The 24870-nt window shown below is 47.0% G+C and overlaps 1 protein-coding gene across 1 annotated transcript in view; it reads right to left on the reverse strand.

Moving 5' to 3' along the window:
- Positions 1-7786, reverse strand: part of LOC126155304 (testis-specific H1 histone-like) — a 44054-nt gene extending 36268 nt beyond the window's left edge. The window contains exon 1 of the mRNA XM_049916219.1: positions 5865-7786. Coding sequence (XP_049772176.1) covers positions 5865-7786 — 1922 coding nt within the window. The remainder of the gene's footprint in view (positions 1-5864) is intronic.
- Between the last annotated feature and the right edge of the window lie 17084 nt (positions 7787-24870).

Raw genomic sequence — 24870 nt, forward strand, 5'->3', positions numbered from 1 at the left:
GCATTATTAATGCTAGAAGGTTTACACAAACAAAATGAAAGGCGTCCTCGTCGTTGGTGGAGAAAAACATTCTATAGAAGAACTGGCGGAAATAACCTGCTATGTGAGCTGAGTATGGAAGACGGCTCTGGCTTCCGCAACTTCACTCGGATCTCACCTACCGATTTTGAATATCTGCCAAATATGATATCACCATTTGTTTCAAAAAAAGACACGAATTTCAGGAAAGCTATTTCAGTCAACCAAAGGCTTGCAGTTACTCTTCGTTTCCTGGCAACAGGAGATTCATTTCAGAGCCTTGCGTATTTATTTCGCATTTCGAAACAAGCAATATCTAAAATAGTACCCGAAGTATGTGGAGCTCTGGTGGAAGTACTGAAGGATTATGTAAAGGTAAGTAAATGAAAAACATCGTTAAAAGTTGACGACACACGCACACATACGCTAGCGCCATGCAGCGGTGACAAGTGGTAGCTAGCCGGAAAGATTGTTTCCTTTGATCTATACCGACACTGCTGTGGATAGATGTTTCTGTGTTTCCAAACATGTTTCGAAACATGTTTCCAAATGGCGTCCACATCAAACTACCGGAAACATGTTTTGAAAACATGTTTCAGTCTCAGTGTGTACGCGGCTTTATGGAGCCGCCGCCAGCTTGTTTCCGCCCCGCAGTACAGGAGTTAGTGAGTTGTTCCCCTGTAAGAGGACGGATTCGCGCCCTCCCATCAGCATGATGAAGATATCGGGATTCATCAGACCATGCATCGCTCTGCCACTGCAGCCAGTGCCGATGGTCACGCGCTCATTTTTCATTTTTGTCGTAGTAGCCGATGCCGTGGTGTTAACTTCGGCACATGCACGAGTCGCCAGCTGCAGATGCCCATCGTTGGGAGTGTTCGGTCACTGTGTGTTCACACACACACTTGTGCTTTGCCCTGCATTAAAGTCCGGCAATAGTTCCGACACAGTTCACCGCCTGTCCTGTTTCAGGAGTCTGCCCAGCCTACGACGTCCGACGTCTATAATAAAGGGTGGCCGTCCAAGCGCACGACGTGTGGACATGGTTTCGCCACGCGTTGAAGATACTCACCAGAACACTCCTCGGACACCCGACAACTCGTTCAGTTTCCGTAATGCTCGTGCCGAGCCTCCGGACCATCACAAACTGCCCTCTATCAAACTCAGATAAATCGTACGCCTTCCCCATTCGATACACGGACAGCACGCTCACTGATACCATATACAGGGCTATTACAAATGATTGAAGCGATTTAATAAATTCACTGTAGCTACATTCATTGACATATGGTCACGACACACTACAGATACGTAGAAAAACTCATAAAGTTTTGTTCGGCTGAAGCCGCACTTCAGGTTTCTGCCACCAGAACGCTCGAGAGCGCAGTGAGACAAAATGGCGACAGGAGCCGAGAAAGCGTAAGTCGTGCTTGAAATGCACTCACATCAGTCAGTCATAACAGTGCAACGACACTTCAGGACGAAGTTCAACAAAGATCCACCAACTGCTAACTCCATTCGGCTATGGTATGCGCAGTTTAAAGCTTCTGGATGCCTCTGTAAGGGGAAATCAACGGGTCGGCCTGCAGTGAGCGAAGAAACGGTTGAACGCGTGCGGGCAAGTTTCACGCGTAGCTCGCGGAAGTCGACGAATAAAGCAAGCAGGGAGCTAAACGTACCATAGGATGGTGCTCCACCGCACTTCCATCATGATATTCGGCATTTCTTAAACAGGAGATTGGAAAACCGGTGGATCGGTCGTGGTGGAGATCATGATCAGCAATTCTTGTCATGGCCTCCACGCTCTCCCGACTTAACCCCATGCGATTTCTTTCTGTGGGGTTATGTGAAAGATTCAGTGTTTAAACCTCCTCTACCAAGAAACGTGCCAGAAATGCGAGCTCGCATCAACGATGCTTTCGAACTCATTGATGGGGACATGCTAGGCCGAGTATGGGAGGAACTTGATTATCGGCTTGATGTCTGCCGAATCACTAAAGGGGCACATATCGAACATTTGTGAATGCCTAAAAAAACTTTTTGAGTTTTTGTATGTGTGTGCAAAGCATTTTGAAAATATCTGAAATAATAAAGTTATTGTAGAGCTGTGAAATCGCTTCAATCATTTGTAATAACCCTGTACGCCTTGCGTGTGTCTAGCAGAGATTCCTCGGCAGGTGCCACTGCTATCGTCTGGACGGATTTATATCGATAGTAGGTCGGTGGTCATAATGTTTTGACTGACCAGTGTAAGTATGTGTGACTTGAAATTATTGTAGGATCAAAGATTTTAAACTTGTTGCTTCTACAGTGTGTCTCAGTTGGTTTCTCAAAGATGACACTTGTTAATGTTTGATTGCTGTCGGAAACGAGAGAGATTATTTCAGTAGAATGAGATGTAAAGCAGATGTGATAAGACAAAGAAGACATTACACACAGCTAAGTTATGTGTTTACCTTGGTGTAAATAAAGCGGTATAAAACCGGCTGGTTACTGCCTTTCAAGTAATGCTATTAATTTATTTGGCGAAGAGGACTTGGCTGCCAGCATATATCGCAATGATCGCTCACTTGACAAGTGTCTGCGGTCGTCACGTAGCGGTTATTTGTCACACGTAGCGTGCCGTGCGTGAGAGCGTGTGTCTGCGTGAGGTGTCGTGATGGTGGAGTCAGCGGGCCCCCGCCACGGCCGTGTGTGTTTGTGTGTGTGTGTGTGTGTGTGTGTGTGTGTGTGTGTGTGTCGGCGCTATGCAATGCATAGCAATGCGCCGGCAGAGCAACTTCCGCCGGGCCGGCTAGCTAGCTAGCAAGCAGCAGGAGCAGCAGCCGCCCTCACCGCCTCTGCAGTCGCTATACGGGAGATTATATTTCATCATTAAGAAACCATTTTTCGTTCCCGGAGAGGTAGCTTGTAGCGGCTACCATTCGTCTTCGTTAAGGCCGTCGTTTCGGAAATCACGTCATCCGACCGCTACCGCCGGTCGCCTGTGTGTGTGTGTGGGAGTGGGCCAGGCGTGTGTTATGCGGGTGGATTTGGAAGGATGCACTCGGTCCAACGGTTGTGGGAGGCTCTAGAAACCTGTTACGTCGCCAAGAAGAGACCGTGTAGGCAAGCACTGGTGTGCGCGGTCCGCCATACACACGGGTACGGAAGGCAGAAATTCTTTTTAGGAGCGACTCCATTACGAATGCACGTAAAACATAATTGCTTTTTCTTCACATCCGAGTCGGTCGGACAAAGTGTTCAAAGACTCTTACCCATCCATCCATCCATCCATATTTCACCTTCCTCACATTCTGTGTTTACACAGAGTGACTCGACGTTCTTCCTTCGTTTCCTGTAGAACTTTCCCAGAGCGAGGGGTCGCATAGGTATGCCACCGGAGTTCGGAAGGGTTCAGATTCCCGCTCCCCATCCAATTTTAGGCTTTCCCTAAATTGCGTAGGTGCAAATGTAAGGATGGTTTGGAATGGGTACAGTCTTCTTCCTTCCCGTTGTTCCCTTGTCCAAACTTGGGCTCAGTCTCTAATGACCTTATCGTCGACGGAACGCTAAGACCTAACCTAAATTAATTTCATTGCCGTTCCACAAGTGAAAACGAAGGAGACTTAAAAGAAATAAGCGGGCCTTCTACAAACTGGACGAGGAAAGGCACATACGGAAATTACTGATTAAAAGAAGAGACAGGATGATAGGACATGTCATAAGTCATCGAAGAATAACTTCCATTGTAGCTGAGTGATATGCAGGAAAAAGAAACTGTAGGGGAGCCAGAGATTGGAACATATTTAACAAATAAGTGATGAGGTTAGGTGCAAGTACTGCCTGCTCGTAAAGTGTAACGCGCAGCACGCAAGCTTGCGAGGGGGGAGTCGGACTCTAATCGAATGTGTGTGGTGGATTAGCAACCGCGGCTTAGTACATTAGCCATCCTGAGTTAGGTTTTTAGGCGGTTTATCACGCTCGTTTATGCCAATGCTGGGATAGTCCCCAACTTTCACCTCAGAGAATGCGATGCGCAAACATTTAAAATACGATAACACTCACAGCAAAGTTTCCACGGTTCTCTGACACAGGGCGCACCCAACTTCCCTGCCTTACGTTATCTTGACGACTGTGACGTCAGGAAGAGCATCCGTCCACAAAGCTGAGTAGTAAAACAGAATTTGTCAAAACGTGAAAAACCGTATCCCGTACAGCAGAGGATTAACACTAAGGGAAAGAAAGAAGAATGAAGTACGGTGCAAATGCTGCTCAGAGGTGAAGTGGACGTCCGCGTAGGGCTGCATCAAACCAGAGTACTGATGACAAAAAAGAGCAGCGTTAAGGTTTTCTTTATCCTGCCTGTTCGAAGCTTAACTATTCCTTCAATAACACAGTGAAACTAACATCTTCATTCCATAAGTATATTAGTGGCATTAATTCTGGACAACTTGTAAAGAGTCGTTGAAAAGTGAATTCAGGAGTTTGTTTCCGTTGAAGTATACAATAAAACTCCAGGAAACGTGCCTTAATATCAACCATTAGAAAATTTGAAGTACAAATATAGAAATTTAATTAAACATTTTAAAAAAATCGAAAAAATACTCATATGCCATTAATTCCAGAAAATTACAAATTATGTGGCACAAACGTTATTGCAATATTTCTTGGTATTTTGTGGTATATCCTTCTGATTTAATCACTCCACCGAGTCTGCGCAGCATCGAGTCCCCAAAATGTGAAGATCTGATTTCATTGCTCTGAACCACCAATTAACGATGGCCTCTAGGAGCTCCCTCTTGTTACTGGAATTCCATCGTCAAAGAATGACTTTAAGCCATGACAACAAATTTTCAGCTGGGTTGGGGCAGGTCTGTTGCCAGGCCAAGACAGCACTCTAATTTGGTCGTCGGAGCATTTATTATTGATTTTCGCGGTATGACATAGCGCACTGTCTCGCTGAAAGATGCACTGAACGCTGTTACCTTCAAACAAATCACCGATGAAGAACAGGAACTTCAACACTAAGACTTCGTGTTGGTACTTTTTGCGGTAATGTTAGGCCATGCAGCCCCACACCTGATGCGATGCTTCATAGTGCTAGTGGTGCACTGAGGCAACAAGTCTTTTCCTGGTCGACGACGAACGAACTTCATCACTTCCAAAGATACAGATCTTAGGCTCGTCAATCCAAATGACTCCAGCCCAGTCTGCTTGTGTCCATTCCCTTCGTGCTAATCGCCATTGCACACATGTATATCTCTGCATTTTGTTCAGATAAGGCTTGTTCCTTGAAGTCTTCGCTCGCAATCCATTTTTGCAGAGTTTTTCTCTCACATTTCGATCAGGAACTTCAACCCATCGAAATCTTCGAGATGACATTTGTCATTTGTCATATTACGGGTTTTTTTTTTTTTTTTTTTTTTTTTTTTTTTTTTTTTTTTTTTTTTTTTTTTGACCGTCTGATCGAAACATTTTCGTGCCGTACGCGTTTCGCCTTTATTCTCTGGAAGGCATCTTCAGTGGCCTGGAATATGTACATACTTTTAACTATTTGGTTTACATTCTGGGGCAATATACCATAGGCCACAAACAATTCTGGTTGTTGGTTTTTGCTATGATGTAGTAATATTTCAATTCTACTTAGAAGTTGCGTGGACGATTTTCCACATATTACGTTTTTTCCATTTCTTGTGTCGTTCCTCTTCTTACAATTGCCACCTGCTTTCTTTCCACATTTCACAGCACTAGGAACTGAACACTTGTTTTGATGCAATGTTTTGATTTGTGTTGCGACTGTCGGATGTTATTGCCAACTTTCTAGTGTAAATGTTTGGAGTGTCTGTGCTCTTTCGCGCGCGCGCGTCTGTGCTCTTTCGCGCGCGCGCGTCTGTGCTCTTTCGCGCGCGCGCGTCTGTGCTCTTTCGCGCGCGCGCGTCTGTGCTCTTTCGCGCGCGCGCGTCTGTGCTCTTTCGCGCGCGCGCGTCTGTGCTCTTTCGCGCGCGCGCGTCTGTGCTCTTTCGCGCGCGCGCGTCTGTGCTCTTTCGCGCGCGCGCGTCTGTGCTCTTTCGCGCGCGCGCGCGCGCGTCTGTGCTCTTTCGCGCGCGCGCGCGCGCGCGTCTGTGCTCTTTCGCGCGCGCGCGCGCGCGCGTCTGTGCTCTTTCGCGCGCGCGCGCGCGCGCGTCTGTGCTCTTTCGCGCGCGCGCGCGCGCGCGTCTGTGCTCTTTCGCGCGCGCGCGCGCGCGTCTGTGCTCTTTCGCGCGCGCGCGCGCGCGTCTGTGCTCTTTCGCGCGCGCGCGCGCGCGTCTGTGCTCTTTCGCGCGCGCGCGCGCGCGTCTGTGCTCTTTCGCGCGCGCGCGCGCGCGCGTCTGTGCTCTTTCGCGCGCGCGCGCGCGCGCGTCTGTGCTCTTTCGCGCGCGCGCGCGCGCGCGTCTGTGCTCTTTCGCGCGCGCGCGCGCGCGCGTCTGTGCTCTTTCGCGCGCGCGCGCGCGCGCGTCTGTGCTCTTTCGCGCGCGCGCGCGCGCGCGTCTGTGCTCTTTCGCGCGCGCGCGCGCGCGCGTCTGTGCTCTTTCGCGCGCGCGCGCGCGCGCGCGTCTGTGCTCTTTCGCGCGCGCGCGCGCGCGCGTCTGTGCTCTTTCGCGCGCGCGCGCGCGCGTCTGTGCTCTTTCGCGCGCGCGCGCGCGCGCCTGTGCTCTTTCGCGCGCGCGCGCGCGCGTCTGTGCTCTTTCGCGCGCGCGCGCGCGCGTCTGTGCTCTTTCGCGCGCGCGCGCGCGCGTCTGTGCTCTTTCGCGCGCGCGCGCGCGCGTCTGTGCTCTTTCGCGCGCGCGCGCGCGCGCGTCTGTGCTCTTTCGCGCGCGCGCGCGCGCGCGTCTGTGCTCTTTCGCGCGCGCGCGCGCGCGCGTCTGTGCTCTTTCGCGCGCGCGCGCGCGCGCGTCTGTGCTCTTTCGCGCGCGCGCGCGCGCGTCTGTGCTCTTTCGCGCGCGCGCGCGCGCGTCTGTGCTCTTTCGCGCGCGCGCGCGCGCGTCTGTGCTCTTTCGCGCGCGCGCGCGCGCGTCTGTGCTCTTTCGCGCGCGCGCGCGCGCGCGTCTGTGCTCTTTCGCGCGCGCGCGCGCGCGCGTCTGTGCTCTTTCGCGCGCGCGCGCGCGCGCGTCTGTGCTCTTTCGCGCGCGCGCGCGCGCGCGTCTGTGCTCTTTCGCGCGCGCGCGCGCGCGCGTCTGTGCTCTTTCGCGCGCGCGCGCGCGCGCGTCTGTGCTCTTTCGCGCGCGCGCGCGCGCGCGTCTGTGCTCTTTCGCGCGCGCGCGCGCGCGTCTGTGCTCTTTCGCGCGCGCGCGCGCGCGTCTGTGCTCTTTCGCGCGCGCGCGCGCGCGTCTGTGCTCTTTCGCGCGCGCGCGCGCGCGTCTGTGCTCTTTCGCGCGCGCGCGCGCGCGTCTGTGCTCTTTCGCGCGCGCGCGCGCGCGTCTGTGCTCTTTCGCGCGCGCGCGCGCGCGCGCGTCTGTGCTCTTTCGCGCGCGCGCGCGCGTGCGTCTGTGCTCTTTCGCGCGCGCGCGCGCGCGCGCGCGCGCGCGTCTGTGCTCTTTCGCGCGCGCGCGCGCGCGCGCGCGCGCGTCTGTGCTCTTTCGCGCGCGCGCGCGCGCGTCTGTGCTCTTTCGCGCGCGCGCGCGCGCGCGTGCGTCTGTGCTCTTTCGCGCGCGCGCGCGCGCGCGTGCGTCTGTGCTCTTTCGCGCGCGCGCGCGCGCGTCCGTGCTCTATCGCGCGCGCGCGCGCGCGCGCGCCATGTCTTAGACATATGTTACATGCATTAAACAGGATCCCACTCAACAAGAGAAACTATGAAAAATAAATGAGTACAATCATACAAATAGTGCCGTCCCTTTGTGGCCGAGCGGTTTTAGGCGCTTCAGTCCGGAACCGCGCGGTTGCTACGGTCGCAGGTTCGAATCCTGCCTCGGGCATGGATGTGTCTGATGTCCTTAGGTTAGTTAGGTTTACTTAGTTCTAAGTTCTAGGCGACTGATGACCTCAGAAGTTAAGTCCCGTAGTGCTCAGAGCCATTTGAACCTTGCGTCCTGCAGGCAGGTCTTACCGGTTGAGCTATCAAAGCGCCACCGTCAACTCGCCTTCACCGCCTCCATTCTGCCGGTACTTCCGTAAGGTCGTTGCTTGTGAACGGCAAGAGTCTTGGTCCCAGTTGCGAGTCGCCACGGTATTCTAATCTGTCATTTAGCTTCCGTGTTAGTACCACCCTACGTACTGGAACAGTAAGACGTGCTGACCGATCCTGTTATGGAGAAATCAGTGGTCGGGTTATAACACTTGTCTTTCCAGTCTAACATCTGAACAGTTGAGAGCATGGTACTATGGCTTCAAGCAGTGACATTTTTCTAAGGTGATGTGGGCTCCTGTGCATCATCGAACGTGGGAAGCAGCTTCACATCTGCAGTAACCTCGGTGGGGTTGCCATCATATTTCTGTGGAGGTATTCTGGTCAGATAGTACCAAGACGTTCAGAGATAACATTTTGTATGAAAACTGACATCTAGGGAAAAATGAAATTCCTGAGATGAGGTAAGAAATGCCATGAAGGACTCAACTTGCAAATTCACTGTGACAAACTGCACGCTTGTTTCTAAGTGGGGACAATGGCGCAATAGTTAAAATATGGCTAGTATTGTTAATTTATAAAATAAAAACACACCTAAGATAATATTAAATGGTGAAACGCTTAATGGCATAAGTTTGGTCGATATTTAACGAATAAGATTTTTTACTTTCTATGTAGTTCTTAACATAGACCTTACTGTGAAATGAAGCCATAAATTAGTAAAGTTCTTATACCCGTTTCTTCTGTTACAGGTGAGTGTTGGGAATCTTCTTGCTGGCTGCTCACGTAGCCCGCCCTGTTACGTGGTTTGGACTGTCTGGTAAATATGGACTACAAACCTGAAAATAAGTTTATTATCCCTTCTTGAAGATGAGTGGGGGCGACTGTTGGGCGAGGCAGTGTTGCAGTCTTAGATAATGTCACGCCCCTGCGCCGAAGTTTTTTATTCACTAATCACTAATAAAATGTTGCAAGGAATAAATACTTCGCGAGAAATATACTTCTAAACTAATATGACTTAAAAAGAAAGGTAGCAATTAATAATATACTTTGTATACGTTAGGTTCTCCTGTGTCGGACAACGTAACACATCGGCCGTCCCATGGTCATTCATTATATGTCATCAGATTCGCATCATTCTTCACAATTTCGTCATTCGATAAGATGCTACCCAACTATTAGAAATAACTTACCTTGTCGTCCACACCTTCCCGTACCTGAGATTAAATGGCTGTGCCATATACTCGATAGCAAGCTGTCAAGAAAAACCCATCTGAACGAAGCCTATTTGTTCCTTCCAAAAACCTCCAGGGTTCATAGATTCCGTTGAATTTGACTGCTTCATCTCGCACCACTAGAGCTGGCACATTCAGCCATCGTTCTTGTATCGCTGCTGAAGCCTGAGAGTCCGTCTGGTCACCTACTTCCAGTTCCCGGTTCGACAGCTACTAGTAACTATGCCTCCTGATTGGTTTGAAATTGTTTCTATTAATGCGACTACTAAAAATTTTTCGCCTTCTCCGTGTGTTAATGACACCTCATCGCGATATTTTTAATTTTTACAGTGACTGAAATCTCTTCCAGAAGTTGACTATCAGCTCAGTTCGCCTGCTTGCCTGATTCTCCACAAATGTCTTGGTATTCTTATGCTGACACACGACTCGTCTGGACACCATTTGCTTCGAATGTTCATGTCCGAAAGACATAATTCACTTCGACTCACTTCGACTCACTTCGACTCACTTCGACTCACTTCGACTCACTTCGACTCACTTCGACTCACTTCGACTCACTTCGACTCACTTCGACTCACTTCGACTCACTTCGACTCACTTCGACTCACTTCGACTCACTTCGACTCACTTCGACTCACTTCGACTCACTTCGACTCACTTCGACTCACTTCGACTCACTTCGACTCACTTCGACTCACTTCGACTCACTTCGACTCACTTCGACTCACTTCGACTCACTTCGACTCACTTCGACTCACTTCGACTCACTTCGACTCACTTCGACTCACTTCGACTCACTTCGACTCACTTCGACTCACTTCGACTCACTTCGACTCACTTCGACTCACTTCGACTCACTTCGACTCACTTCGATCTCCGGCAATGACATCCGATAGTTGGTAACACAAACCAAGATACTGCATTAAAACAAGTGTTCAGTTCCTAGTGCTATGAAATGTGGAAAAACCCCAAGTGGCAATTACAAGAACGGCACCAAAAATGGAAGAGAAACGTAATATGTAGCAAGTCGTCCACACAACCTGTAAGTAGAATTAAAATATTACAACATATAAAAAACCAATCACCAGAACTGTTTGACCTATATGTACATTGCCCAAAAATGTAAACTAAATAGTAAAAATATGTACACATTCCGGCCACTGAAGAAGCCTTGCAGAGAATAAAGGCGAAACTCGTATGGCACAAAAATAGTTTCATTCAATTGTAGCCAGAAGGTCCAAAAAAAAAAATAATCAATATACCGTAATAATTACACGCAACTGAGGACAACAGGACTACGAAAGTTTAGATGGCACTTGTCTTTTGCGGTATGCCGACGAACTTGCAGAGAAAGACGGCGGATTCTGTGACATTATTCATTAGTCAATACTGAGTTTCTGCCGGCTCGTGCAGCGGTTTTGTTTGACCCAGATTCTTCATGTCGTTTGCAAACTTTCCTCATACCCGACTATTTAGCGCCACCATCCAACCTTCTCGATATTTCTGCATGTGTTACTGCCTTATTACTTTTACATGGTGACAATCAGCATGTTCCGGTACAGGAGACATTCTACTGTCAGTCAGTCGTCCGCCTCAGCTCACGCTAAACGAACCTTACACTTCAACAACAACGTGTTGCTACTACTGGAGTTACAACAGTTACCACAACGTTGTTTCTCACTGGATAAAACAAAAATAACACTTCCATTGACCGATTTGTCGGAACAGGACAGATTACAAACAACTGCACAGACTGGTAAAACAGTAAAATTTTTAATCGTTGTCGGTTAAGTCTGTTAATTTATTTTCAATAAAAAATATAAAATGAAAGGGTTAAAACAATATTCAGTGCGACATCATAAAAAAAATTAAAGCGTAATTTATTAATTTAATCTACCAAAACTTACACCTCGTGATGTTAAAATGAATGACTATTTCAACAAAACGGCCAGAATTAGTGCCACTACTGTGTTACCTACTTCTTCTGATAATACCGCACGCACATATATTTTGATGTTTGAGAAAGAGTATAAAATCAGCTTCCCCACGTAAAACATTTTCTGGATTGTCGGTATCCTTTATACTCTCTCCTAATAAAGCCTGTGTCATTGGGGAAACCATTAAGACCAGGTTGTCAGTAGTAAAGACTATCAGTTCTTTGACCAGACAACGTGACACTGTGTTATGAGGATACACGAAGTAGTCATGTTAGCACTGTTTCCGCTGAAAAACAAGGGTGTTAAGTGGCCTGCCAGACTTGCCCAGGACACTCGGATGGAGCATTAAGCCATCTGGTTTGAGTCACCACACAGGAGCTCCATTCTTGCCTTAGGGTGTGATGACACTACAGAGTGTCATGTCAGTATTGGTCCCAGGATTCTCCTATAATCCGTCAGCCTAGTCACGGTTGCCTAACGAAGACATGTTAGCAGTATAGTCAATTGAAGGGAGGCAGGGCTGAGAATTATTGCTGAGTTACTATACAGTGGCGCAGAAAAAGGCTCGGATAGTGTTCATCGGTGGTAGTCGACCTATTTCTGAAATGAAAACTCGTGGGAGGAAAAGAAACTGCATTGAATATGATGCTTACTGTCATAGCTTGCTGTGAGGGAACCTAATTATTTCCAATAAGTCTGTGCTCTCCCAATAACGAATGCAATTATTTTACCACAACTTGTAAAAGGTAGCTGTCACTAGAGTACCAATAGTTAGCATGTTTTCGAACCTATTCCCTCGGATTATTTACCCATTACCGCAGGATTCTCGGTGCAGCTAGTAATCTTAAACCACAACCACGCGAAGACTATCATTGGCATGACGCCTCAGTGGACAGCTAATGTAAGTGCCGTGAAGGAGTATGAAGGGGGGGGGGGGGTAATGGGGGAAGAAAGGAAGAGAGGAGATTAGAAGAGAGGATGTTAGATGAGAGAAAGAGAAAGGTGGTGGTAGAGCAGGGAGAGAGAGGGGAGGGGAGAGAGAGAGAGAGAGAGAGAGAGAGAGAGATACGAAGGAAGGGAGAGGTCGGGAGAAATGGTGGATGACTAGAGAAATTTAAGCTGAGGAACGTGAAGTTACAGCGGCATATTATCTCCTCTGAAAAGTGGAAAGTTCAGCGCTGCATACCAACTGGTATAAAGGAACCTGCTGAGTGAGACTAACTAAACCACTGTTGCAGTTGATCCGTTGGAGTCACAGAATTCGCGCGAACCGTTTAGCTATGTTCGCTATTCTTGCGATTTGTAGATGAAACCAACTAGAGAACAGCATTGCGCTAAGCCATCAACTCTCGACGTTACACCGAGCGGGGTAGCGCAGTGGTTAGTACACAGGAGTCGCATTCGGGAGGACGCTCAGACCCGCGTCCGCCCATCCTGATGCAGGTTTTCCGCGATTTCCCGAAAACGCTTAAGTTCAAATGCCGGGATGGTTCCTTCGAGAGGGCACGGCCGCTTTCCTTCTCCATCCTTCCCTAATCCGAGCTTCTGCTCTGTCTCTAATAACCTCATTGTCAAAGGGACCTTAAACACTAATCTCCTCCTCCTCCTCTTCTCGATGTTAGGTCCTTTTATAGTGAAGACCCCCAATAGCAAACCCCAAGAAAGCCTGCCTGCACTAGCCATACCTGTCTCCTGTTGGAGAGTAACCAATTAAAAACTTAATTCGTAAGTGGTTTCGGCAGTTACTCCATCACTCCACGAGTCCTGCGTGTGCATGCTGCCGTTGTGTGGAAATGCGTAATCGGCCGGTCGAAACTGTTCGTCACTGCAGATCGTGAAGACATGCTATCGCGCGCAGTTCTAAGAATTTGTATCCTCGTTTTACTTTTTTATCTATTTTTCTTTTATTTAACTGACAAGAGATTTAAGGGTTACTTTATTGAGCTCGTGGCCAGCAAATCCTGTGCCACGCGTGGCAGCAGCATCAGCGGGCACCTTTTTCGTTACTCCATTCGACTTTTGAGCTCCATAACTTGGGCGTAATGAGAGCAATTAGCGCCAAATTGGAATCGGCGCCGCACCGAGGCGAGATAAGGCGCCCGCATTCCGCGGCTCGATGGCCGCGGCCCACTATTTACGTACGCATGCGCCTCGCCTGCCGCCTACCCTCCCCTAACGAGACTCCGGCGGAAACTCGTTGGCGTCCAATTTTCGCGCCGCGGAGTTGGCAGCAGCGCGCTTAACTCACGGCCGCTAACTTGCGCGGCGCGGCAGGGGAGTTGTTTGCCGATAAAAGCTCTGGCCCGGCCCGGCGCGGCGCGTCCCTAATCCGCCTCGCTGCCCGCCCACACGTGATCTGCGCCGCTGGACGCCGCGCCAGCGCAGCCGCAGCCGCAGCCTCAGCCGCTGCCACGGCCCTACATGGAGCGCAGCCGGCGCGCCGCGACCCGCTTTGGGCGACACGGCAAGCGAAGGCGAGGGAAGGGGAGGGTTGCAAAACAAATGCCTGCCTTGTCCGGCAGCTGTCGATATATCGGATCTGGCCAGCGGCCAAATCTGAGCGCCCAGCTTGTAACGCCTGCACCCGCACTGCTGTTTGGGGTTGACCGGAGCGGCGGCACTACACGTGCGACCGGCGAACCACCTAATTTTTGATCGTGTCTGTTGTTGCTTGGTGGTCGGAGGTAACTGAACAATTACACCAAGGAAAATTTAACTCAAAGTTGAAAATTCAACTGAGTTTATTTTGTCTCTAACCAAACGTTTTTGGAATATTCATACTAGGGATCATCACCGGCCTATAATATAAAAAAATTATTTGATTACACAGTATTGTGAGGTGTATAGTGTTTGTCAGCACATTTAAACTACCCAACTATTTACAAACCAACGGGAAAACGCTCCTATAGGAGCACAGAAAAGCGAAGACACTCATGTTTATTAAGACTGACTGAAAAGGAGGGTATCAGATGTCTCATTCTACTTTCGGGAGCACTTTTAAAAATTTTCCCAAAAATTATGGCATTGAACATATTGGCGGTCTTTTCAACGTGCAACTCACCTCTCACTCCCCCAAGCTCCTCTAGCTGTAACTCACTCACATTCGCTCCATCGCTGGACGTCGCTCATGCCCATCCACCCCCACTTCTCCATTCTCTCTCTCATTCACTCACTCACTCATTAAGCCCATCTTATTGTCATTATCTCTTTGTCTTCGTATATCCATAATTGAAACGGACGACTTGGGACGTCAGCTAGTATAATATATGTTAAAAAATAACGAAATTCCTCCAGCTGTATTAAGGTGTTAGTTTTATTGGCAACTAGTTTCGATGTTGTTACATCATCATCTTCAGGCACATACTTGTTGACAGCAACCGTATGTGTCTAACACTAGTAGTCAGTGGTGAGATAGGCGTGTTCCATGCGGAAGGCACGTAGTAACTACTGCATTTACTACCTGCCTTCCGCATGGAACACGCCTCTCTCACCACTGACTACTAGTGTCAGACACATACGGTTGCTGTCAATAAGTATGTGCCTGAAGATGATGATGTAACAACATCGAAATTAGTTGCCAAAAAAACAGACACCTTAATACAGCTCGAGGAATTTCGTCATTTTTTAACATATTCTCTCTTTGTGTCTGTTACTTCTCCCTCTTGCCCCCTCACTGTTGCCACATGATTCATTCCTTCCCACTGCTTCAATCTATTCTCTCTCTCTCTCTCTCTCTCTCTCTCTCTCTCTCTCTCTCTCTCTCTCTCTCTCCCCTCTCCCTTGTTCTCATTGTCTTACACTCCCTCTCATTAACACTGGCTCTTACCACTTACACTTTATCCGTCTCTTTATTCCTCTTCCACTGGCACTATCTCCTTCAGTCTAAGCGTAAAAAAGCGCCAATATATTTGCAATTAAAATTTTTACGAAAAATTTTAAATGTTCTGAGGAAGATAGAATGAAACAGCTGGTATCCCACTTTCCAGTTGTCAGTCTCTCTTAAACAGAAACACATTAGCTTTTTTTGTGCTCCTACAGGAGTATTTTTCTGCTGGTTCCTTTCTTTTCCCTGCCACAGCAGGGTATATCACTCATATGAACAGAATTTCGCGGGTCGGTAAAATGTTGATATTTTTTAAGTGACATTGAAATAGCGCAAAACTATTTTCACACCTCAGACTAGATTTTACGTGTTTTTTTTTAAATGTGTTAGAACACTGCTTCCCCAGAAACCGATAACAACTAAGACACGTCACAGCGTATTTCTCTGTGCTACTTCACTTTGTGAACGAAGTTTTCGCCTCAAACTGAACATCACGTGCGTATCTTACGTATACAAATACGGAAAGACCTACATCTACATCTACATCTACATTTCTACACCGCAAGCCACCCAACGGTGTGTGGCGGAGGGCACTTTACGTGCCACTGTCATTACCTCCCTTTCCTGTTCCAGTCGCGTATGGTTCGCGGGAAGAACGACTGTCTGAAAGCCTCTGTGCGCGCTCTAATCTCTCTAATTTTACATTCGTGATCTCCTCGGGAGGTATAAGTAGGGGGAAGCAATATATTCGATACCTCATCCAGAAACGCACCCTCTCGAAACCTGGCGAGCAAGCTACACCGCGAAGCAGAGCGCCTCTCTTGCAGAGTCCGCCACTTGAGTTTGTTAAACATCTCCGTAACGCTATCACGGTTACCAAATAACCCTGTGACGAAACGCGCCGCTCTTCTTTGAATCTTCTCTATCTCCTCCGTCAACCCGATCTGGTACGGATCCCACACTGATGAGCAATACTCAAGTATAGGTCGAACGAGTGTTTTGTAAGCCACCTCCTTTGTTGATGGACTACATTTTCTAAGGACTCTCCCAATGAATCTCAACCTGGTACCCGCCTTACCAACAATTAATTTTATATGATCATTCCACTTCAAATCGTTCCGCACGCATACTCCCAGATATTTTACAGAAGTAACTGCTACCAGTGTTTGTTCCGCTATCATATAATCATACAATAAAGGATCCTTCTTTCTATGTATTCGCAATACATTACATTTGTCTATGTTAAGGGTCAGTTGCCACTCCCTGCACCAAGTGCCTATCCGCTGCAGATCTTCCTGCATTTCGCTACAATGCACCTAACCACTGTATCTCGGGAACGGGTGGAGAGATAAAAAAAAATTATAGCCATTTGCTGTGCGTAGTCGTCTCTGAATCCGCTGCTCGATTTTGGTATCTAAAGACGATGTTCGTCGAGTTTTCTAATAAACTGCCCATGAACCAATTGGTGCCGCCATAAGCCTCTGCGGGCACACTGCTGTCGCATGCATACCGATATGTGATTGTAGTTTATCACTACCTTTTTTTTTTGTATTCGTTTCGTGTATCCGTGGGCTCCTTATGTAAGCTCCAGGTCCACACATTACTTTCCAATTAACAAGAGATCACATTTACACACACACACACACACACACACACACACACACACACACACACACACACACGATCTGTGTTCAATCTGCTAAATAGCGGGTTAGTCGACTTTTTGAACGAAGTACAGCAGCGATATTCCGTGACAGGGTTTCGAGAAGACCTTGATAAGTTTTCTAAGGTAATTGTCACCCGATGATATCTAAGAAAAGAGGACACTGTTTCCGTGAAATATGAGCCGAATGTGTGTGGGTGCGGAACTGTCGCTCGATAGCGTCTTAGACGTTTTCCATCGGGTTCAAACAGGCGAGTCTGGTGTTGGACATCAACGTGAGTTCACTATCAAGCTTCTCGGACATCTCTAGCACGATTTGGGCCTTGTTGCAAGGACAGTTCTTCTGCTGGAAAACGTCACCACCGTCGGGGAAGACATCAGACTTGAAGAGATGCAGGTGTCCACAACAATGTTCTCATAGTCCACAGCTGTCAATGTCTATTCGGTTGCTACCACCGTTCCCAGGCAGCTCAAGAGAATGTCCTTCATAGCTCCCCTTTCGTCCTACATCCGTGGTGCTGTGGGAAGTTCCAGATGCTTTGGTGTAACAGAGTACGTGATTCATCCGGTGAGACGACACGTTTCCGTCGATCAACAGTTCTATTTCGATAGTTCCGTGCCCAATGCAATAGTAGTTGACGGTGTCGTTGGGTCAACATGAAACAAGTAGAGGTCGTCTGCTGGGAGCTTCATTGTTAAACAATGAGAGCTGAACGGTGTACTTAATAGCGCTTGTACCTGCAACCACGACTGTACCCTTTCGTTAGATGTACGACAGATCGCTGCCCATCCTGCAGAGAGGGCAAGCATCTGACATCCACGTTCTGTGATGGTCCATAGACGTCCTCTGCCTTGTCGCCTATTCGTGAATTCGCTGTACTTAAACCACTTTCCATAGATGCTCAAAACAGTACAGCGTGAAAAGCCGACCAGCTTCATTGTTTACGAGATGCTCATTCCCATGCTCTAGACCCTAACAAATCCGTCCATTTTCAATGCCTTTTATGTCTTTCCCCACTTCCGGCCCACATCGTCGCTAGCATGAATAATTCTCATTCGCCTCTGCTCCGCTCATACACTGTTAAAAAGAAAGTATTCCATATTTTGGGAGGAGGTACTGTGGACTGAAACAAGGCAAAGTGTTCAGTAAACGTAGGCTCTAAAATGCGTACCTTCAGCGCTATAAGTACTCCTTCAGTAGAAGGTATGTTATGCAGTAGCTCGTAACTCTTCTGGCATGCGTTTGCGGGCTTTCAAATAACTACGCACCCTCCGACTCAGAGTTACAATATTAAGAGTTTTGGCTGGTTTCGTTGTCTAGGGGCTGGGATACGTAGTTGCCGCATTACAGGCCAAATGCTGTTCAGTCTACAGTATACGACAGGAGTACACACATGAATCGAATTGTCGAATGTGTCTATCACTCGGAAATTGTGAATTATGAATGTAACATATAAATTTATAAATGAAAGTCTGCAATTTAAAAAAAATCTGGAGGTACTGTCTTAACGACTTTAAATGATGAGTACGATAGTAGAAGTACTTTTGAGAATGCGATATATTTCTACCAAATACTCATCGGTGTCGACGGTCCAGCAATTAAATAAAATATAAGTTAAATAACAGGAAAACAATAGATTCCTACTTCACGTGATTAGTTATGAACAACAATACAGCTCGCGAGATATTCAGTTCTGAACGCATACTACGACTTCACTGCAGAAGCCACGGAAATCACACAACAGCACAGGTCGGCACTCCTAAATATTTCTATCCTCCGCGACCACGCGCAAACTCCTCCAGTGTCCCAGTCCTTTCCGTGTCCTGTGTCGTACTGTCCCTCGCGCCACACTGTTCCGAACTACTTCGTGTCCTCTCCGGAAACGATGCTCCTTCCCAACCTCCATACATCTCTCTTATTAATGAGCGCTGTGATTGGCTAGAGCACTCCCTCCATATCTCCATGCCAACGTACTCACAAACATAATGAAACATATTCCAAATACTGGATTTACATTTAAATACTTGAAATAAAATAAATATTCCTACGGCTGGACCATAAACACGCTCTACACATTATTGAATACATAAACAATTAAACAAACATATATCAAAAGAAATAGAACAGCTAATCCGGTAGCCTAATGTCTCTGTGCTTTCTAAAACACAGTAAAAATTTAACCAATTTCTTCATGAGTAGTATATATCGGATATAAACAAAGACATATATGAATAAATATATTTATAAGCAGGCTGCTACCGTTTTTTCGTGTGACTGTGGAGTACTTATGGCCTGACGCGATCGATAGTAATCGACCACTTTGACCTCCAATAACTCATGTACTATTAAAGTTACATGCCTGTAATTTATACCAATTTAGATTTACATTAATAGCTTTCTAAAGACACGGCGATCGACATCATCGGATGAAGCGTTTATATTTTGGAAATTCGTCGATGGGTGTTACTTGCATAATTTACCGTCAGATACTAAACTTCAAATTAATAAAGATATTGAAAACCTGATTACACCATCAGAATCGTCGTGCAAATAATAGTAATGTACATGTTTCTTTTTGAGGTATCGTGATTCATCTGGCTACTACTAATTACTGTAAGAACTGTGAAATGTCTGCCATTAATGTTTCACAAAGTCCACCATCTTTGGCACTCCCGGCATGGACATCTCCTTCATCGACACACAGCACCATCCTCGTCACAGCTGGACCATGCGCTGGGGCTACCCCTCTCGTCCGGCTAACGTTTGGCACCACGTGTTTGCTGCCGGGCCGCAGCTTCGACGAGCGTCCTGTGCGGCCACGCCAACTTGGAATAATTTCAGGGCGCCACAATTCTCCCGTTACCTCACACGTTTTAGAGCCAATGTAAATGGATATTCTTATGTCGATTTTCTTACCGCGTCACATTCGCACAATGCCACCAGGTCGCATTCAGTCTCTCGATGGGCAACGAATATTTCGGTTCATTGGTTTATTAACGTCCGTGGAGACATGCAGCGATTGTCGGAAGGTTACTTCAATCACAGATACAATTTAAGGTGGACGATTAACGATTTCGACCGCTGTCGGTAATCTTCAGTATTTTAATGTTGAGGTTGCCATAGACAGCAATGGAGCTGACTCATTACATACGAGCTAAGCTGGAAAGATCTGAAGAAGACCACCAGATGTCGAAACTGGTAATCATAACTGTTAGTGCGTTCGGACGCCGCTGAGGCGTGATTACGTTAGGGACGATCTAAATCCATACTCAGCAAGCCACCTTATGGTGTGTGGCGGAGGCTACTGTGTGTGCGACTTCCACTTCCCTTTTCGTGTTCCAGTCGTCTATGGTTCGCAGGAAGGACAATTACTGGTAAGCCTCCGTGTGGGCTCGAAGTTCTCCAATTTTATCTTCATGGACTTTCCGCGCGGTATACGTAGGAGGAAGCAATATATTGGTTTACCCTTCTAGGAATTTACAGCAGCTGATCATCACGTGATGTAGAACACGTCTCTTTCAGTGTCTGCCACTGTAGTTGGCGGAGATTCTCCGTCACGCTTTCCGGCTTACTAAGTGAACCTATAACGAAACGTGGTGCTTTTCTTCCTATCTTCTCTATCAGTCCTATCATGTACAGATCCCATACTGACTAGCAATTTTAAGTACTGGTCGAACGAGTGTTTCGTAAACTACGTCCTTCATTGAGCGGCTGATGGGTATGTTCTCTTGTCCTCCTTCAACCGAATATCCGCCTCACTAAGAAAAATACACGAAGGCTCAAAATTTAATGCGGATTCGCAACTATGCTGCAACTGGCCAACGGCAAAGCTAAGGCCTAAATGTACTCGAACCTTTGAAATATTACCTACCACTATTTACGCTGTCAAGTCTTTAATCTTAGACAGTTCCTATGTTTAACATTTTTGAGCAATTAAAGCAGTGTAGTTCCGGTACAGTACACCAAGGGAAGTCTCACAACATAATAAAAATTTAAACATTTTCTTCTTCAGTAACAAAAATTGAAATAAAGTTTACGTATTCCATTCTCCGCAATATGGATCCTGGCAGCCTCTGCTGAGTGACTAGGAAAGTAGTATTGCTGTTTATTTACAACAGGATGCTGTTAAAAGCCATCCTGTCTGGAACTACCATGTTCCCTCTCAATCGAGTGTTCGGCGTGGCACCGTCGCATCCGCGTATTTACTGTCTGTGGCGATAAAGAAGGCAAACGCTCCTTCGCGCAACTAAAACGCCGAAAGTGGTCCGGAAACGCGAGATGGATCACTATTCACACAGGAACGTCTAACTTATTCCGTCTCTTTCTGTACCACGTTATATCCTTGCTGTGTAGATTTTCTTTCTACAGAAGTGGGTTTATACGGTGGTTTCTAAATATCTGTACCATGTGTCGAGCGTGTTCTCTATTGTGAAAACAAGAGAAAACTTCGCTCTGAGTTGATACGGACTTAATGTGATGCAGTGATCAGAACACACAGTGGTTTCATCGCACCGGTACTGCAGTTCATCATGCGTGATGCTTAGGCTCCGGGTGCCAAAGCCCAAGCAAACCTTGAGCTTGGTATCTTAAATTCGTCATGCAATTTTAACTGTCGGCTTTAAAACTCCCGAGCAAGGAGGCTTAATGCTCCGAAACTGGTAGCACTATTAAGACATTGTTGGAGAAGTAGATCTGTAATAACTGCAAACTGATGATTTGCGATAACTGACCCATACGGTGTGTTTTAAACAGCTGAAGACCAGTCTGTCATTCTAATGGTTCTGATCACATAGCTACAACCAGACGCACTTTTCCTGTCGTGCTAAGGACGGGACGTAGTTCAAATCGCTGGTACGTTCCGCTTGCAACCACAGATAGAATAATATTAAATGTTTGAACTGACAGTGCCACCTTCCCGCATGCCAGTATAATGAAAGTTCAAACGCAACCGAACGCGGTGGCACTGTAATGAATGTATCAGATACGCGTGCTGAGGAGTGCAAATGCCGATACGACAATATGGATTTGTTTGATTTCTGCCAATCAATTCGTGATATCTAGGCATAATTCCTTTTCAAAAAGCAAGGCCAGTCCTTCCTCGTCCAATCTAAGTTTGTGCTCTTTAATTTTTTTGTGATATGTTACGGTACAGCGGTCTAACTGTGTTGGTGAGGCAGTAAATTCATCCACAGGGCAGTAACTGCAATTCACTTAGGAGGTGTGGCGGTGGGACTTGTAGTCAGACCATTTTTTTTTTCTTTTATATAATGGACTTTCAGACCAAGATTAACGTTGCATATTAATCGACGACAATATCATTGCGCCTGCGAGTGAGGGCGCTTCGGTCGGATTATGTTTTTAACGTGATCTTTCACGAAGACACATTGAACCAGTTGACAGTAAATGCGCAACTATCGTGAAAAAATTCACAGTGCGGTACGTTTTACTTCGTCACCACTGTAGTTGTTTACTGTTACGTCACAGCGGGTTTCCGACAACGGCCACGGGAGGCCAAGTGCAATAATATCGTGGTCCGCTCATAGTAGTCAACAGCACTATCATTGCACTTGGTCATTATCGGAAACACAGTGTGACAATAAACAAGTACAGTGGTGACTGAGGAAAATGCATCGCTCTGTCGAAGCTTTGGAGTCAGCCGTGCATATGGTATGAACCCCGTTTTCGCGCTGACTCAAGATGAGCCGACCGAAGCGTTCTCACGCCCTGGTGCTATAATGTTGTGGGTGACTAATACATGGTTCGCAGGCAGGAAGGTAAATATCCCGGAAAGTGACAGAAATGCACATTCGAAGCAAAGACGTTCATAAAGGTACATGCTCTGTTGCCAACGGTTTGTTGTGATGTTCTTACTTTGGCCTCCAAGACCTTTTTTCTCCCAACGTCGGTACTCCGACATGCAACCGCGCCGTCGTATTCCCAAACGATTCTCCATCGTTACAACTGTACAAATGCGAGCGAGTGCATCAGACTGAAGCGTAAGATATCCATTTCATCGTTAAATGATCATAAGAAATGCTACATACTTCCATTAATGCATTATTTGCGGATTTTTTATTTTTTTGTGATGGCAGAGCTGCTGCTTCGGTATACCACAATGACTTTCCGATATATCGATGGCCGAATCAGTGTGTTACTTTCCGATTTTTTTTTCAAGCGTAGTTTTAATTGCCGTTCTGACTTCGATTAATTCTTTTAAATAGTTTCCTTAAATTACTGGGAGTGACTAACGGCATGGTTCTTCCGATAGAGTCACCACCGATTCCATTCCCCTATGCATGCAAAATGCAGGAAGAGCTCAACCAATGATGACCTCTCTGGCGACGGCATGTTCGAACTCCGCTTCCATCTTTACTTTCCCGTTGTACGTTAACATAGGCGAACAAAATTGTTCGGAGTAAGCGTAACCTCAGATATAGCAGCGTTTTGTATAACTTATTTACATTCAGCATACAGTCGCGGTTCTAAAATATCCGTAATGGATAAGCATAATTAGCAGCGTTTTCTCACAAAACTGACACGCCAGCCGGTAAGCGGCACCGGAAACCACGTGGCATCGTCGCACAGGTGTGTCCGGCACTGAAACGAAGGCGAATAATAGGGTGTTTGTCGGAGGACACGTGTCAACGGCAGGTGTGCCGGGGACGAGCCAATCATGCTAATGGTTCCGCCCACACAGCTGCTGACAACAACACTTGTTCCTGTCAGCCTAACAACAGGACGTTGTTACAGGAAGTGGCATAGTCAGCTCATGAACGTAAATCAAAGAATGCCTTCGAAATGGCGGACGGTTGTTGCCCGAAGCGAAGTGTTAATCTGGCAATACACTGGCGGTGTTCCCAACTAGGATACCACCCGGCAATCAGATTCTCGTAATTTCTTTATTTACGGTATGCAAAGTTCAGAACTGAATTGTCAGTCCCTTATACAGTTCGATGCAACTCCCAAAAGTTCTCGAGAAAATCGAGTAAAGTTTTCAGACTGTCTTTATGACCCTAATGTCTCGAGGGTGTTGTTGTCCTGTCTTCATCATCATCATCCCCATTACGGTCGGAGGAACGCAGTAGCAAACCACCTCCGCTACGACCCTGCCTAGTCGGCGGTGCGGGTCTCCCGCATCGTTCTCTACACTCCTCGGAGTATGGATCATTATTATTACCCTAAAGTAAGGTCAGTTTTCTTGACAGGCAGTGTGGTTGTGTGGAAGAACGCTTACCTGCCACACGGCAGGTTCGATTCCTGGTCGATGCAAATTTTTAAACAGAGGGGCATGTTGTTCTAGCAATTACATGAAGCCTCGAATGCATAACAATGGAAAAGAATCAGTAGCGCTCGAGACCAGTTGTAGCAAATCAGTCACGTTTCGATCATTTTCTAGCTTTTAATCGTTCAGTTCGAACAGCTGTGTCATTCAGAAATAAAATTCGTGAAATTGATGATGCTTAAAAGATGTATTTATGAAAAATACAAGTCTACTTACCTTTACTTACATCTCACTCAAAAAACCAGTTTTCATTGCAAATATAAATGATTCATTACTGATCTTTTATAAGAGGTCAGTAGTTTAAATTAAAAACAATCATTAAAATTAAGTTGCTGATCCACTTCACGGAAAAGCTCATGGAACATACACCTTTAAGATTTTACCATAACCGGTAATTGAAACCGGGCCACCCACATTTAGGCAAGCGAAAGGACACCCTTCCTAAGGACACTAAAGACGCTTTGGAGGCTTCGAAGCCGATGTTATCGAGAATTTTTAGAGTTGCATTTGTGGTATCGTCCAGAGATCGCGGCGCCTCACCAAAGTGGGCAGCACGTCGATACCACAGACATGTAGCGATGTTTCTCTACAATCCGCAACGACGAATGTGGGAGGCTGAAGAAGACACGCCCTCTTTCTTAGCGCAGCAGTGCCCCCACACGGAGGCCAATACAGAGTTGAGCTAGGTATTAATACTCATTGATAGCTGTGAACTACCAAGCACTACTGTGGCAACGGATGGCATGAAGTAAATGTTCCCATCATTCATGTAATGAAGTGAAGTAATATGTGGTATTTACAGGTAATCACGCTGTAACAGCATGCTTT

This window comes from Schistocerca cancellata, chromosome 2 (genome assembly GCF_023864275.1).
Source record: "Schistocerca cancellata isolate TAMUIC-IGC-003103 chromosome 2, iqSchCanc2.1, whole genome shotgun sequence".
In the NCBI taxonomy this organism is placed as follows: Eukaryota; Metazoa; Arthropoda; class Insecta; order Orthoptera; family Acrididae; genus Schistocerca; species Schistocerca cancellata.